This window comes from Melopsittacus undulatus, chromosome 9 (genome assembly GCF_012275295.1).
Source record: "Melopsittacus undulatus isolate bMelUnd1 chromosome 9, bMelUnd1.mat.Z, whole genome shotgun sequence".
Lineage (NCBI taxonomy): Eukaryota > Metazoa > Chordata > Aves > Psittaciformes > Psittaculidae > Melopsittacus > Melopsittacus undulatus.
In genome coordinates this window covers 38,540,155-38,555,284 of record NC_047535.1, presented here as the reverse complement: position 1 = coordinate 38,555,284, position 15,130 = coordinate 38,540,155, and the positions used below count along the sequence as shown (strand labels likewise).

General features: G+C 63.8%; 1 protein-coding gene and 1 pseudogene across 2 annotated transcripts; both read right to left on the bottom strand.

Moving 5' to 3' along the window:
* Positions 1-1,960: 1,960 nt before the first annotated feature.
* On the bottom strand, positions 1,961-2,921 carry LOC101877367 (actin-1-like; annotated as a pseudogene).
* Positions 2,922-6,401: 3,480 nt separating this feature from the next.
* Positions 6,402-14,762, bottom strand: MST1R (macrophage stimulating 1 receptor). 2 transcript variants are annotated; one of them, XM_034066496.1, is made up of 21 exons: positions 14,634-14,762; positions 12,832-14,137; positions 11,532-11,720; positions 11,323-11,448; positions 11,075-11,245; positions 10,744-10,913; positions 10,468-10,654; positions 10,222-10,367; positions 9,959-10,141; positions 9,702-9,795; positions 9,382-9,609; positions 9,156-9,302; positions 8,923-9,082; positions 8,750-8,842; positions 8,449-8,676; positions 8,112-8,192; positions 7,855-8,036; positions 7,673-7,782; positions 7,394-7,559; positions 7,183-7,319; positions 6,402-7,105 (listed from the first exon to the last, which is right to left on the bottom strand). In XM_034066496.1, exons 2-21 carry the CDS (start codon positions 14,047-14,049, stop codon positions 6,826-6,828), a joined length of 4,296 nt encoding a protein of 1,431 aa, XP_033922387.1. In that variant the 5' UTR covers positions 14,050-14,137; positions 14,634-14,762; the 3' UTR covers positions 6,402-6,825. The 2 variants fall into 2 exon arrangements, with proteins under 2 accessions (XP_033922387.1, XP_033922388.1); XM_034066497.1 differs by having other exon boundaries at positions 9,959-10,120.
* Between the last annotated feature and the right edge of the window lie 368 nt (positions 14,763-15,130).

Below are 15,130 nucleotides of genomic sequence, written 5' to 3'. Positions count from 1 at the left end.
TGGGCCATGGCCACCTGCACCGGATGGGATAGTGCAGGATAGGATGGGGTGGGTGGGATGGGACAGGACAGATGAGAGAGATGGGATGGATGGGAAGAATGGGGTAGGATAAGGTGGAATGGGATGTTGTGGGATGGATGGGACGGAATAGGGCAGGATGGATGGAGTGGGGTGGGATAAAATAGGCTGGATGAGATGGGACAGGAGCAGGTTATTAGCAGAGCTGAGTGTGGGCTCAGCATCACATGTACCATGAACACAGGCAGACACATGGTCCCACTTCTGTGCCATGATCCTGTGGGAACCAGGCAACTTCCTTTGTCTTCCTTCCACAGTTGTGCAGCCCCACTCGCTCCCCCATGGACAGGGATTATCCATTCCCCACAGCCCAGGCCAAGTGGAAGAAAGGGGCAAGAAATCAGCCACCCTAATACTGTTAACTGCCCACCTCCTGGGAGTGGCACCCAGCCCAGGGTGGACAGCACAGCCCTGGCGTGCAGCAGAGCCCACCACCCCTTGGCCTAGTTCCCAGGGCACCTCACTCCATGCAATGCAGCTGCGTATGGAGCCTCCCGCATGGCATCATGCTGCACACATATGGTGCCACTTCTGAGCTGCACCAGCACTCGCCTCCCCTTCTGCCCTGCACCCACCAAATTCCAGCTCCTCAAAACTACATGGTCCTGAGTTGCCACAGGGCCACATCCTCTCCCCAGCCCCACAAGTTTGGTTCAAGCAGATCCATGGGCAGGGGACACCAGGATCCCATCCCTAAAGCTGGCATCTCCCCTCTGCTCACAGGGAGTGCAGCCAGCACCCCAGGACAGATGCAACACAGGGCACCCCCTGCATCTGACACACCACAAGTCCCAGGCCCATCGTCACCCGTACTGGGTAATTAACGGCGCGTGAGAGCTGGGGAATTAGCAGGGAGCTGTAGTTTGAGCTTCTAATCAAGAGTTTAATCATAGCGACTGGCAGCAGCGCAGCACAGTTATTAATCTCTGCACCTTGCAGGAACCTGGAGTGTAACCCACAATTACCCAGCAGGTGCCCGGCACGGCTCAGCACTGCCCAGCAGCGGCTCGCAACACAAGGGGTGGGATGTGCTCCTCCATCCCTTGTGACTCCTCCATCCCTCGTGGCCACTCTGTCCCTTGTGGCACCTCCAGCCCTTTCCACCTGCCTCATGCCCAGCACCTCCTGGCACCAGCCTCCTGCCATGGCAGAACTGCCCCAGGGTTCCATCACTGCCCTCTGGTTCCCTCCTGGCCACAGCTCTGGTTCAGATCTCGCATCACCTTGTGCCCCATTTGGGGATGATCAGCTCTGCTGAACCCACCAGCATTTATCCCTGCTGTGCCCTGACCCGCTGACCTGCTCACCCACTGCCCCATGCACCCATCACCACGCGCATCCAGTGCTCCATGCACCCAGTGCTCCACGCACCCACCACCCTTCCCACTGGCCCATGGTGAGCCCAGAGCTGCGTTCAGGGTGACTTAACTGGTCTGGAGTGACATTTCCTGTAGGCCTCCTGGCATGAGGGGCTGCCGAGGTGGATCTGCCAAGGCTAGGGACCCTTTGCTCGGGTGGGGGGGACACAGGATGGAGGACACCTGGCTGTACCTCTCTGCCCCAGACAGTGTTGGAGGGGGTCCAGGACCAGCCTGGCCTGGCAGCCCCATGCCGGGGGGATGCTGCTGGGGTGCAGTGGGATGCAGCGGGGTGCAGCAGGGGGCCGTGCAGCATGTCCGTGACTCAAGCGCCACGCGGCACCACATCCCTGCGTGCTCGCCATCGCCATGGCAACCGTCAGGCAATCAGCGGTAATTGCGTGTGTCGGCCTGGCAACGGGGCCAAATAAACCCCATCCCTCCTTTCGGGGGGCTGGTGGAGGGGGAAGGGAGAATATAAAGGGGTGCAGCCACCAGTTGCCACTTGCGGGCCTTTATTGGGATCAGCAGCAGTAGGAATGCACGATGGTGGGGCCACCCTCCCCACAAACATCCCGTGGCACCCATGCTCCCTGGAACGCGTCAAGGGCAGCGGCCAGTGACCCTCCCAACCAGGCAGCTGCACGGTGATGTGGGGTGGCCACGGCAGGGACCCCCAGCTCTGCTGATAGGCGCTGGGGGAAGCCATGCAGCAGCGTGGTGCACCCTGCCAGCAGCAGGTAGGGTGAGGGGCTGCCGGGTGGGCTCCCACAGCAGCGCAGGCTGTGGGACACCTGCTCCAGGAGCCCTGGCCCTGGAAGCCCCAGGGCAGTGGGGGCCAGCAGCACAATGGGGCAGAGGAACTGCTCATCCTCTCGAAGAAGCCCCAAGGTGCTGGGGGGGTGACAGGCTGGGGCCTCGTGGCACCCGGCAGGACGTGGCTGCAGGTCTCATTCAGGCAGCACAGGGGGTAAGTGTCGAGGTGGACCCCATAGGACTCCAGCAGCTGGCCCAGGTAGAGGGTGAGGGCATCCTCAGCCACGTCCAGGTGGAAGGTGGCATGGGGCAGTGCGTAGCCTTCCCGCACCCCTGCCGTGTATGAGGCGCCGGTGGTGCAGCCATATGAGTATGTGGTGAGCAGGGAGTGGGGCAGCACCAGCATGGCCTGCACCCCAAAGCCCTCGAAGAGCAGCTCAGCCACATTCTCCCGGTTGGCAACTGGGGAAAGTGGGCTGTCTGTGGCCAGCACGGCCACCTCCTCGGGGCAGACACACAGCTCCTGGTAGAGGATGCGGTGCCACAGCTCCTCCAGCCCATCCCAGTCGGTGACCACACCATGGGTGAGGATGGGGCTGCCCCCAGCCTGGCTGGGCACCACTGACCACGCTGCTCGTCCCCAGCCAGCCCACTCCTCGTGTGGCCTGTCCCCGTGTCAATGACTACAGTGCACAAAGCCTTGTACCTGTCCATCTGCTTGGTCCCCATCGCATCCAGTGCTTGCGCTGCTACCTGGAGCTCTGCCCTGGGGGGGGGGGGGAGCTCGGTCACCATAGCAACTGCCTGCATCACTGTGATGACATCACCCATAGCATCAGACTTTGGTTCCCCTTCCCACTGGAAGACCTTTAGGGGTCCCTGAGTCTCCCTGGTTGTAGGGACCAGGGCACAGGGAGGCTGCTCAGGGCAAGGAGTTTCATGTGGGGCTCCTTGCTGGGAGAAAACTGATCTTGAGGGAGAAGACTGGGACCAACACTGGCACAGGTCCTGATCGGGTGCTGAGATGGGGTGAGCCTCGCCAACTGAGGGTGGGTGCTCTCTCGGGGACAGGAAAAGGAGAAAAGATGTGTCTTATAGGCTGTAAGGCTTCAGGGTGAAGAAAAGATCCCTGGAGCTCAGCAGAGCTGCTTGGGGACCACCAGAGCATCTTGGAGTCCATCAGAGATCCCCAAGGGCTACCGAAGCTCCCCAAAGATCACTGAAGCTCCTCAGAGACCATCAGAGATGCCCCAGGTCCATCAGAGCCCCCTGGGGGCCAGCAGAGCCCCAAGTGGGTGCAGGTGTACCAGCACAAGGATGGCAGGGCAGAGGCACAGGGCTGGCAGCAGGACCGGGGTGCCAAGGTGTGGGGCCGGGGTGCAGGCAGCCCCCCCGCGGCTCGCAGCCATCATTACCAAGACCTGCTGGGTTCTATAACCGTCTCGGCGGCAGCCGCTCCTCACGCCCGCTCCCCAGCGCCGGCAGCGCTAAAAACAGCTCTGCGCTGCCGGCTGCCTCCTGCCTGTCCCCGGCCCGGCTGACGCCGCGACCACCGCTGCGCTCCGACGCTGGTGTGACACCGTTTTGGTCGTCTCCCCTCCAGCCCCCATCCCTGGGTGCGGTGGAGATGAAGGGGGGACAGGAATGGGTGCACCCATTGCCTGCACCCATTGTCTGCACCCAGTCTTTGCACCCACTTTGCCACGAGGGGCTCAGAACCGAGGTGCGGGCAAACGCCATTGCAGCACATCCCCAGACGCTGCTGGCAGCGGGTCCGTGCCCGGCTCTGCCCGTGTGCCCGCAGCCTCGCACGCAGCCACTCATGTTTTATAGATGGCTCCGGTTTTAATAATTAATTCCTGCTAACGACAGCACTTTCCCCAAATAAAACGTTTAAAGTGCTGTGTGTGCAAGGCGTGCTGCCGGCGCGGGGTGCCGGCTGCTCTGCTGCAGCCATGGCGGGTGGGCACGCTGCGACGTGGCACTGCACATGCCATGGCCACACATGCCCACCACTCAGCTGGGTGCTCTACCAACCATGCCCAGCCATGCAGCACCTCAGGCTGCCACTTGAGTGCCCACCCGTGCCCAGGCAGCACCTCTGAAACACCTTCAAGATGGGCCATGGGTGCTGATGGCATGTGAGATGCCACCCTGTGATGTTCCCTGCCTGTGCCCTGTGCTGTAGCTGTGTGTGCAGCAGCAGCACCAGTCCTGGCTGGCAGCAGGGAGGGGCAGGCAGGGATAGACATGTAGGCACATGCCAGCCCATGGCGTTGAAGGCCTGGTGCTCACTCCTCACCTCCTGCAGCATAATTAGGGCAGGATAAATGCATATTAGCATGAAATCTGTCATCTCTGCCAGCACATTTAGGAGGGGACACACATGACAGCCTGAGGCAGGCACCCTGCTCAAAGCATGTCACCATCACCATCATGCGAGCCTTGTCAGCTAACAAGCAGCTCACTGTGCTGCCCCACCGCAGGCACTGACAGCCCTGTCACACCGGGAGTCCCTGGGGCTGCCCCACCGTGCCACAAGACGGTGGGACAGGCACCCGTCTGCCACCCAAACACAGCCACCCTACCCTGTGCTGAGGAGGATAACACCGAGGTGCCTGTCCATGCATCCATCCATCCATCCCTGCATCTGGCATCTAGCATCCCCCAGCACCTCCCGGCTTTGATTCAGCCCGTTCAGCCATGTGCTGCTGGGCCCTTTCCGTTGCTACAGCAACTCAGCAGCGCAGCCGAAAGGGTGCTGCTTGGCCTTGAGTGAGCACCCACACTAGGTCAGGGGAGCAGCATGGCCCCACTGCAGGGAAACTGAGGCACTGTCTCAGAACTGTGGGATGCTGGGATCCAGCCATGCTAAATATATCCCTGCGGGAGCGGCGACGAAGCTGTGCAGGTGTGAGACACCGGCGGAGACGGACAGCTTGGCTGATAGGAGCTGACGCGGCCCCAGGCTCCAGCACTGCTTAATGAGCAGCAGAGGAGGGTTTATTTAAAGCCAGTGCTGGCTGCAGGACCCCCACAGCTGGACACGGACCAGGAAGCAGAGATGCCCATGGCTGTGGGGCTGGGGCACATTTCAGCATCCCCTGCACATCCACCCATCCCACCCCATGCCCTCACCCCCTGCCCCAAGCACTGGATGTGAGCTCAAGGGAGTGATGCCCATCACCGGTGGCTTCCTCTTTTCCAGTGTCTCATTCTAGGGGATTCTTCCCCACACTTGGGGTGGGGAAGGTCTCCTTGTCAGTGAGCTCCTCGCAGATGGGAGATCTGCCATCACTGCCAGCAAAAGGAGCAAAGTCCGGTAGTGGGATCAGTGAGGGCTCAGCTGCTCTCCCTGCTCCTGGGCAGTGCCTGGCATGAGCTGCACCATCCCCTACACAGGCAACAGCTGGAACAATTAGGATGTAATTGCGTGAGACTGGTAATGACACTGGGTCACCAGGCAGGAACCCCCAAGTCTGATACAACGTGCCCCACCATGACCCTGAGCAGGTGGGTAACTCTGGTACTGGGTACCACTCTGGGCTGGGCACCACTATATCTGCCACCACAACGGCATGTCCTGGGCACTGTGGCACCTCTATGCCATGGATGCTGTAATCCTGTACCCTCAGCTCTGTGATGCCAGCAGCACAGTGATCCCACAGCCAGGCACCTGTCGTCCCGAGGACACCCTCATCCCATGCCCAGGCACCCATCATGCTGTGATCCCATGGTCACCATGACCCACACCTTGGGCAGTGGGATCTGGGGGCACCATCACCCCAAGCCCAGGTGTATGGTGCTGTACCTGTGAGATGCCACCTCACCACCACAGCCCCCAGCCGCCCAGGTAAGGGGGCAGAGGTGAGGGGCACAATTGGCACCCACTGCTCTTTGGGACCACCAGCAAGCAGGGCCACAGGGCCAGAGGGACTTTAAGGAAAACCCTTTATCTTGGTGTCTCCCTGGGTTCCCCCCTAAGCACAGGGGGTGGTGGTCCCAGGGGTGCATAGGGTGGCCCCAGTGTGGTGGGCACCAGGGGACAGGGTCCGAGGTGGCCACACCAGCACCAGTGTGCAGGTGCCCTCCCATGGCTGGTACAGGAACAGTGGGTGCCCCCTGGGGGGTGAGCCCCCTCCTCACAGGGGGACAGGGGTGCTGCCAGCCAAGGCAGGGTCCCCCCAGAGACACAGCCCCAGCCCTTGGTAAAAACAGAAATAGGTTTTAATGAGCCATTCCAGCAGCCAAGGGACTGGAAACACCAAGGCACCCATGGGTAGCCCAGCTGACCCTATGGCATCTGCCGGGGCCCCACAGCAGAGGCTCACTATTGTGGGGCTGATCCTGGGGCCACACAGCACCCAGCTACTGTGGGGCTGAGCCCCCAGAACCCAGCCAGTGCAGGACAGAGCCCCATGACACCCTGTGTTGTAGGGACAAGCCTGGGGAGCACTCAGCAAGGTCCAGGTGTGAGCCATGGGATAGCATCCCACAGCACTCAGCTGCCTCTCAGCACCCATCCCATAGGGAGAGTGCCACATAGCACCCAGCTGCACGCTGCATCCCTCCTAGGTCAAGCGTGCTCATAGTGTATGGGGATCCAGTGGTCCCCACGGTGCAGAGCATTCCATCAAAGCACAGCTGTCCCCTCTTCTTCCTCCTCTTCCTCTTCCTCATCCTCTTTGTCCTCCTCCTCATTATCCTCATCCTCACCTTCATCATCAGGCAACAGCCCCAGAGGGGCAGGAGGGAAGGGGGGGCCACGCTCCAGGTTGACATAGGTGACAGCCAGATTGACATAGAGCTCACCCTCCAGCGTGGCCAGGACATGCTCCAGCTCACCCACCAGCCCAGTGAAGGACGGTCTCTCCTCCGGTGCCGGTGCCCAGCAGCTCAGCATCACCCCATACCTGTCCCAATACCCCCATCAGCACCAGCACCCCCTGGAACCTCCCCACCCCACCCTGCCCACCCCAGCCCCACTCACAGGGTGTCGGGGCAGTGTTGGGGCTGCGGCAGGCGTCTCCCCCGCTGCAGGTAGCGAGTCATGTCATAAGGGTCCACCCCGGGGTATGGTGATGCTCCCCGTGTCAGCAGCTCCCACATGAGCACCCCGAAGGACCACTGCCGAGCAGAGAGCTGCCATTGAGGGGGGGAGGCATGGTGGGGATGGGGACAGGGATGGGGGTCGTGCCTACCACATCCGACTTGGTGGTGAACTTTTGGGTCTGGAGGCTCTCCAGTGCCATCCACTTGACGGGCAGCTTGGCATGGCGGTGCTGCCGGATGCTGTAGTACTCCTTGCCAAATACATCCCGTGCCAGCCCGAAGTCAGCCACCTTCACTGTCAGTGTCTCGTCCAGCCTATGGGACATTAGTTTTGGGTGGGGAGAGACACCGGACATCACACCTCATACCCACCCCCGGGTCCATAAGGTGACCCCATGTCTGGGGCTGGTGGGCATGGCTGAACTCACATGCAGTTCCTGGCTGCCAGGTCCCGATGCACAAACTTCTTCTGGGCCAGGTACTCCATGCCCAGAGCCACCTGCAGCCCAAAGCCGATGAGCTCCTTCACTGTGGGGCTCTGTGGGGTGGGAGCAGTGAGTGGGGACACCTTGGTCCCACCCCCCCCCCCACCTGCAGGGTACCCCCATACCCGCTCCTGTGCGCGGATGAAGTGGCGCAGGTCCCCGTGGCGCATGTAGGGCAGGACGACGAGGGGCAGCCCATGGCGGGGCAGGCACACCCCCAGCAGAGACAGCACCTGGGGGTGGTGGAAGCTCTTCATGAGGATGCCCTCACGCAGGAACTCCTCCACTTCCTCCACGTCGGTGATGCCTGCAGAGAGCTGAGCTGTGGAGCGCTGCACCAAGCTGTGCCATGGGGCTGTGCCAGGCAGCGGGTGCTACTCACGGTGCAGGGACTTGACGGCACAGTGGAGGTCCCCCAGCAGCGGGTCCGAGTAGGTGCCATGGTAGACGCTGCCAAAGTGTCCTGCAGGGACAGGCAGTGTAAAGCTGGCACCGCACACAGTGAGTGGGCAATGCCATGGCTAAATTCATAGAATCATAGAATACCAGAATGGTTGGGTTGGAAAGGACCTTAAAGCTCATCCAGTTCCCAACCCCTGCCATGGGCAGGGACACCTTCCACCAGATCAGGTTGCTCCAAGCCCTGTCCAGCCTGGCCTTGAGCACTGCCAGGGATGGGACAGCCACAGTTCTCTGGGCAAACTGGGATGTTGCATCACCTTTGCCGATGACCTGGTGTCGGTGGGTGACGAGCCGCTCCTCAGGGATGAGGATGTCCTTCACTTCCTCCAGCAGCTCTGGCCGCAGGTCCTCCAGGCAGCAGGATGTGGCCCTGAGCAGGGGCACAGGGGAGCCACCGGCCGCCATACCAGCACCAGCAGCGGTACCAGCACCAGTGAACCGTGGCCGGGGCAGTGCTGGGCCGGGAGTGCCTGCTGTGGGCAGCACTGTTGGGGCAGGAAGGGTGAGGGCTGGGCAAGCACCCAGCACCCAGCACCCCCTCCGGTGTCACCCACTTACCCAGCACCTCCCTGTAGTCAACACCAGGGCGCTGGGTGGTGGCAGGGGGGTCGCTGCGGCCGGGCTGCACCAGCAGCTCCAGGTTCTCCGTCCCTGCAGGCAGCAGTGGGGTGGGCAGTGGGATGCAGGTGAGGGCTGGGGGACCGCAGGGTGCTGGGGAGCACAGCACTCACCCCTCCTCTTCCTCAAGTGCCAGCGAAGCAGCATGGCAGCCAGGATGCCGCAGACCAGGACGGTGACACTGATGCCCAGGGCCAGGCTGGAGGCCAGGTCCAAGGAGACGGCAGGGGACAGCACCCAGCCCAGCGCCTCACAGGCACTGTTCACACAGATCTGGGGGAGCAGGGACTCAGCAGGGCAGGGATGGGGGACACTGGGGGGGGTGGCTCACTTGGGGGGTGCCTACCTCCACGGGGGCCCCGGCTGGGGGCAGGCGCAGCTCGCGGGGCAGGCGGCACGTCACCTCGTTCTTCAGCACATTGGGGTGGCAGTCCCGGCCCCCCACTGTCATGGTGATGTTCATGCAGGCAGCCACTGCATCCAGCCCCAGTTGCTGCCCAGACACAGCACCCTGAGCCTGGGGGCCCCAGCAGTGGGTTCCCCACCCTGACTCACCCCATTGCCCCACATACGTGCACTTCGATCTCATCGTCACCAGGCTTGAGGCGGAGGCGCCCACCCTCTTGCTCCAAGGGGAAGACCTTGGGCCGGGGGTAGTAGGGGAGGCGGAAGAGCCAGCGGTCGGTGGCACCGTCCAGCAGCACGCTCAGGTTCCCCAACGTCATCTCCACCTTGCTCTCCATGGGGAATGCAGGGCTGCGGCACAGCACCCGTGCCGGTGACAGCGGGATCTCACACTCCTGTGGGCAAAGGGATGTGGGCACCAGTGTGGCACAGGAACTGGGGGGGCAGGGCATGGATGGGGGCAATGGTCTCCTGCACTGGTGCTTACCGTGGGTTTGGTCTTCACACCGCTGGCTTCAAAGCGGATCTTGGCACGATACACCGAGTCCAGGTGAGTGCCAATGATGGTGAGCATTGAGCCCCTACAGCGGACAGGGATCAGGGCTTTGGGGTGCACACAGCCCCCAGGGTGCATGCAGTCCCCAAGATGCAGATGGTCCCTGGGGTGCATGCGGTCCCCATCACCTCACCCAGCCCGTCCAGGGTGGTGGGGAAGCCGGGCAGGGAATGGAGCCCAGCACTCACTCATAGCTGCAGCTGGGAATGACAGCCGAGACTGAGGGGTCGGTGCGGTACTGGAAGGGCAGGGGTGCCGGGAACTCCTCCCCATCAATCCATAGGGACACCCGGGCTGTGCCCAGGCCACCGGCAGAAGGAGTCGTGCACCGAATGGCCCCGTCACCCTGCCTGGGGACACGGCGGCTGTGGCTGGGGGGGGACAGCAGGGCTGCAGGGGATCCCTGTGCCAGGGATCGCTCTGTGCCCACGGGGATGGGGCAGGGCTGTACCTGGGCTGCCTGGACAGGGGACATGCAGAGCCATTGACCATCACCTGCCAGCTGCTCCCTGCCAAGAGGTGGGTGCCAGAGAGCGAGAGGGAGGTGCCACCCCCCTGGGGGCCGAACGTGGGGTGCAGGGCATTGACACGGGGCTCCTGCACAGAAATGGGGTTGTTGGGGTGGGGGGTGAGCCAACCCCCGACCCCAAACCCTGCCAGGGACCACACGGGGGTAACAGCCAGAGCAGGGCCATACCACGAAGAGGAAGCCCCCAAGGGTGGCAGAGCCACGGACACGGAAGCCAGGGAAACCAGAGGGTCCAGCAGGTTCCTCCACAGTGAGCACCACATCAGCAGGTCCCTCTGCTGCTGTTGGGCCCCCCGGCTCCAGCTCGCACACCAGCACATCCACAAAGTCTTTACGGTGGGAGGTGGGCAGAGGTCTGCGGGACAATGATGGGGAGTCAGCCCCAGGTTGGGGGCAGCCCCAGACCCCTCTGCTGCTGCTCCCTGCCCCAGCACCACCACACACCTGTGGCTCTTGCTCTCCTCTGGCAGCACAGTGCAGCCTCGCTGTCCCACCAGCACCCGGCAGGCTCCATGGGGGCTGCGGCAGGGGTCGGGGTCCGGGCGGGAGCGGAAGGTCATCCCACACAGTGTCACCCGTGTCCGGCCCCGCAGTGGGGCACTCTGGGGGTGGAACTGCGGGAGAGGAACCAGCGTCACCCTGAGCCCTGGGTACCCGGTGATGGCTGTGCCGGTGATGGCTGTGCCGGTGATGGCTGTGCCACCCCATTTGCCACCTCCCTCCCATCCAAGCACTAGGGAGATGCAGGAGCAGGGGGATGGCAGCGCAGACCTACGTCAGTGAGGACGGGCGGGCAGCTGTCCTGGACCCACTGCCCCTGGCACTCGTGGTGGCGAGTGCAGACATCACCGCACCAGCCGCAGCCCATGAAGCGCTCGGCACGCAGGCAGCGCTGGCACGTGGTGAAGTGGCGGCATCCGGGGCCGGTGACGTTCAGGCGCCACACCTGGGGACAGAGAGCGGAGGTGAGCAGGGCCCACAGGACTCAGCACCCACCCCACACTGCCCGCGCCCCACACTCACCTTGGTGCCGGCAGCGAAGAACAGCGAGTGGCTCTGCAGCCCCATAGCACCCCGCACCGGCCCCGGCTCCCCCAGGGAGAAGTTGGCCAAGGTGAGGAGGTAGGAGCTGGAGCGCTGGAGCACCATCTGCAGCAGGGCAGAGCGGGGGGCTGAGCGCACCCCACACCCCGCTGGGATCCCCACCCCACCCGGCCCCCCCCCCATCCCACCTGGAATACCCGTCCCTCTGCTGTGCCCATGTGAGCCATGGTGACGTCCCCCAGCGCGGTGACGAAGATGGAGGTGAGGAGGACTCCGGCCAGCTGCCCATTGAACAAGTCCACCTTATGGGAGGCGGCAGGGACGAGGGTGGGCTTGTCCCAACAGCTGGTGTTGACCACTGGTGCCGAGAGGTTTACCTGAGGCAGAGCATGGGGTGGGTGCCCTGAAGCCTGCCCTGGTGCCCCAATCCCCCCATGGCCTCGTGGGTGAGCACCGGCTCCAGCCACAGGATACTTCAGGGACAACCGGTTGCCCAAACTCCCTCCAGGCAGGGAATATCTTGGGTAAAAAGCACATCCTCGGCCCCTCCCGCAACCCCCGCGCAGCGTCAGATCCTGCCCTCCCCTCCCCACACATCTGGATGTGGTTATCCTGCCCTCCCCACACATCTGGATGTGGTTATCCCTGCTGGCACCACAGGGCAGACACCCTGAATCCAACCCTCGTCCTTTCCAAGCCCTGGAGCTCGGCGAGGGTCCAGGGTCCTCCCTGGTCCGCTACCAGCTGTGGGGCTGGGAGCGCTCCCTGGCTCGCCCTGCTGCCGGTGTGAGTCAGCGGCAGTGAGCCCCGTGCGGGAAGCGGAGGGGATTTGGCTGTACCCTGCCCTGTGCCTGGCTCAGAACACCAAAACTCGGCTCATGGGTTCTCGCCGGGACCCTGCCTGCAGAGGGGAGCCCTGCAGGGCTCCTGTCTGTGCCCATCCCGCTGTGCCAGGGCTTGTACCTGGGACACAGCGTTCCTGCCCCGCGGCTGCGGGGAGGAGAAACCCTGGTGACTAATCCTGCTTCCGCATGTGGTTTATTTGCCCAGTGAAGGCGGCGGCTCTGCGGCTGGCAGGGGAGGGGGTAAGGTTGGAGCGGCCCTGGGAGCACCGCAGCCCTGCGGCTGGCAGGGGAAGGGGTAAGGTTGGAGCGGCCCTGGGAGCACCGCAGCCCTGCGGCATCCCCCGCACATATAAACACCCTGGAGAGGGTGTTAACCAACAGCCCGACGGGGGGACAGTCACTGCAGGGGCTCCCTTGGGAAGCCACACTTAGGAGAGGGATGCACTGCAGGCGAATGTGCACCCATGTGCAAGGTTGTGTGTCTGTAGCACCCAGCCTGGGTGAGCACAGGGTGCCCGGGGTGGGGACACAATTATTTGGCTCCCTGCCTCCTTAGTGCTTCAAGCATTCCAAACCCACCTTCCCGCATCCCAGCTGACCCCAGCCTCCCCGGGATGGATGTGGCGCATGGCAGAGGACTCACATTGTGCGGGCAGTACTCCACTGGCTGGAAGAAGCTGAGTCCCCTCAGCAGAGGCTGGTGCCCGGTGCCGCAGCACTTCTCCATGCCCTCCTCCATGGCCTGGTTGAGGAGGCGCAGGGGGAAGGCACAGACGGCTGAGTCCGCTCGCGGCACCCGGCTCTCCGTGTGGCTCTCGGCGAAGGCACCAAAGAGCACGGTGTCGGTGTCATTGATGCCGAGGTCTCGGGCCAGGCGTGCGCCGGGGCGGGCAGCATGTGCTGCCTGCAGCACGTTGTAGGCAACGTCCCGCTCAGCACCCTCCTCACCGCTGCGCCTCCGCCGCCGCTTGGACTCGAAGCGGCAGTCAAGGACAAGCTCACAGTAGCGGCGGAGGTCGCGCTCATGGGTGCTGAGTCGCGCCAGGCGCGTGTGGTACGTCCCCAGGCCTGGCCTCTCTGGCTGCACCATCAGGAAGTAGACGTGGTCCCCATCCGCGAAGGAGTGCACGTAGTGGATGGTGTAGTTGTCCCGGTACTGCGGCAGCACTGTCAGCCACTGGAAGTCATCTGAAAACCCATCCAAGGTGCCCTTCAGCCTGCGGACGGACACCGACTGCGGGCTGTACCGCACCGCCACACTGCTGTTGATGGTGGAGCCAAGGTAGAAGAAAGAAGCATAGGAAGTGGCCACCACGGTGGCACTGGTCCCCAGGGGGCTGGCCACACAGTCGGGGCAGGATGCGGGGCTGTTGCCCATGGCTGAGTACAGGCAGTGTGTGGCTGCGATGGCCACCTTGCCATTCCGCACCTCCAGCTGGTGCTGGTAGCACAGCCCGTGCCGTGCTGTGCCACAGCTGTACAGCCATGGCTCCAATGGATCCAGCAGCAGCAGGATGTTATCGGTGTCCTCAGGGCTGTCCACAGCAGCTGGGCACAGGCGGCAGACCTCACATTCAGCGCTGCCCACAGGGCCGGTGATGAGGACGGAGAGGAGGCGCAGCTCGGGGCTCATCACCAGGATCCGGTTGCGGACGGCCACGAAGACAGCAGCCGGGCCGGTGGGGTCGGTGAAGATGGCAACGTTCTGCACGGGGCTGCCAGCATCGAGGCTGGGCAGCGTGTAGGGGACAGAGAAGTTCCTGGTGGAGCTGTAAGGGATGCGGGGACACTGCCAGGCGCCAGCACCCAGCGAGGCCAGGGTGAGCACCAGCAAGAGACACGTGCACCACAATAGCCTCATGCTGTGTGGTGCCACTGGTGTGGGGTTATCGATGGTGCTCAGCACTTAGTGCGGTCAGGACACGTGGAGGATTGGTCACCATCGCATCTGCCAAAACACAGGAGAAAGGGTTTTACTCACTGCCATCAGGCAAGGACCAGGGGCACTGTGTCAGCTGCGTGTGGGGCAGGGGGTGCTGGGGTGCCCTTGGTCCAGGAATGGTGGGTGTTGCTGGGAACCCTAACCTCTTCTCAAACACCATAAACAGGAGGTGAATCCAAGCTGCCTGCAGCAGGGGGATCAAATCCTGCCTGCTGCCACTCCTCAGACCCTTGATCACCCCAGGAGCCTTCCCTGTCCTCCAAGACTCCCCTTCTGGGGACCGGTGGACCTCTGCCAGCCCCCTCCCTCCGCAGACAAGGGCGCCAGGAGCCGCCTGGGGCCGGGCCGGGGCTGGGGACCGCTGCCAACCCCCCGCGACAGCAACGGGGACACGGGATCCCCGCGGGACTGGGACAAGTCCCCTGCCAGCCCCCGGGACACGGACCCCGACGTACCCCCGGGGCTGGTTTCTCCCCTCTGCCCCCCCCAGCCACAGCTTACCGGGGCCGGGACCGGGTCCTGGTCCGGGATCCCCGCCGGGTCCGGCTGCCTCCGCCCGCTCCTCCGGGTGTCCGCCCCGTCCGGTCCAGTGCCCTGTGCTGGGCAGTGCAGGGCGGCGGGAGCACACCTGGGCGCTGCGGCGGGGCCGGGCCGGGCTGTTCCGTGCCGGGCCGGGGCGGGGCGGACCGGGGCCGCGGCGGAGCAGCAGGGGCGGGACGGGGCGGGCCCTGCCTCCGAGCGGTGCGGGGCTCCCGAGGGCCGGCCCAGCACACACAGCCCACAGGCACGGGAGTACCGGGGAACCCGGGGCACACACGGTCCCGAGGTGCTGCAGGGTCGCTGTGCACCCCGGGGGAACAAGCTCTGGAGCTGTGCCCGGAGGGACACGGGTGAGAGCCGGGACCCTGATCAGGACTTAGGCTGTGGTGCTGGCACGATGCCTCGGGTGCCGGCCACGGCCCAACGCCGACAGGGCGGCCGTCGGAGGGTCCCCGTGCTG

Excerpts from the sequence above, each read along its gene's own strand:
- MST1R (XM_034066496.1), bottom strand. The coding sequence starts at position 14,049 with ATGAGGCTATTGTGGTGCACGTGTCTCTTGCTGGTGCTCACCCTGGCC. Across the intron at positions 11,246-11,322 it reads TCTTCGCTGCCGGCACCAAG|GTGTGGCGCCTGAACGTCAC; the intron begins GTGAGTGTGGGG and ends CTCTGTCCCCAG. Across the intron at positions 9,303-9,381 it reads ACGATGAGATCGAAGTGCAC|CAACTGGGGCTGGATGCAGT; the intron begins GTATGTGGGGCA and ends GTGTCTGGGCAG.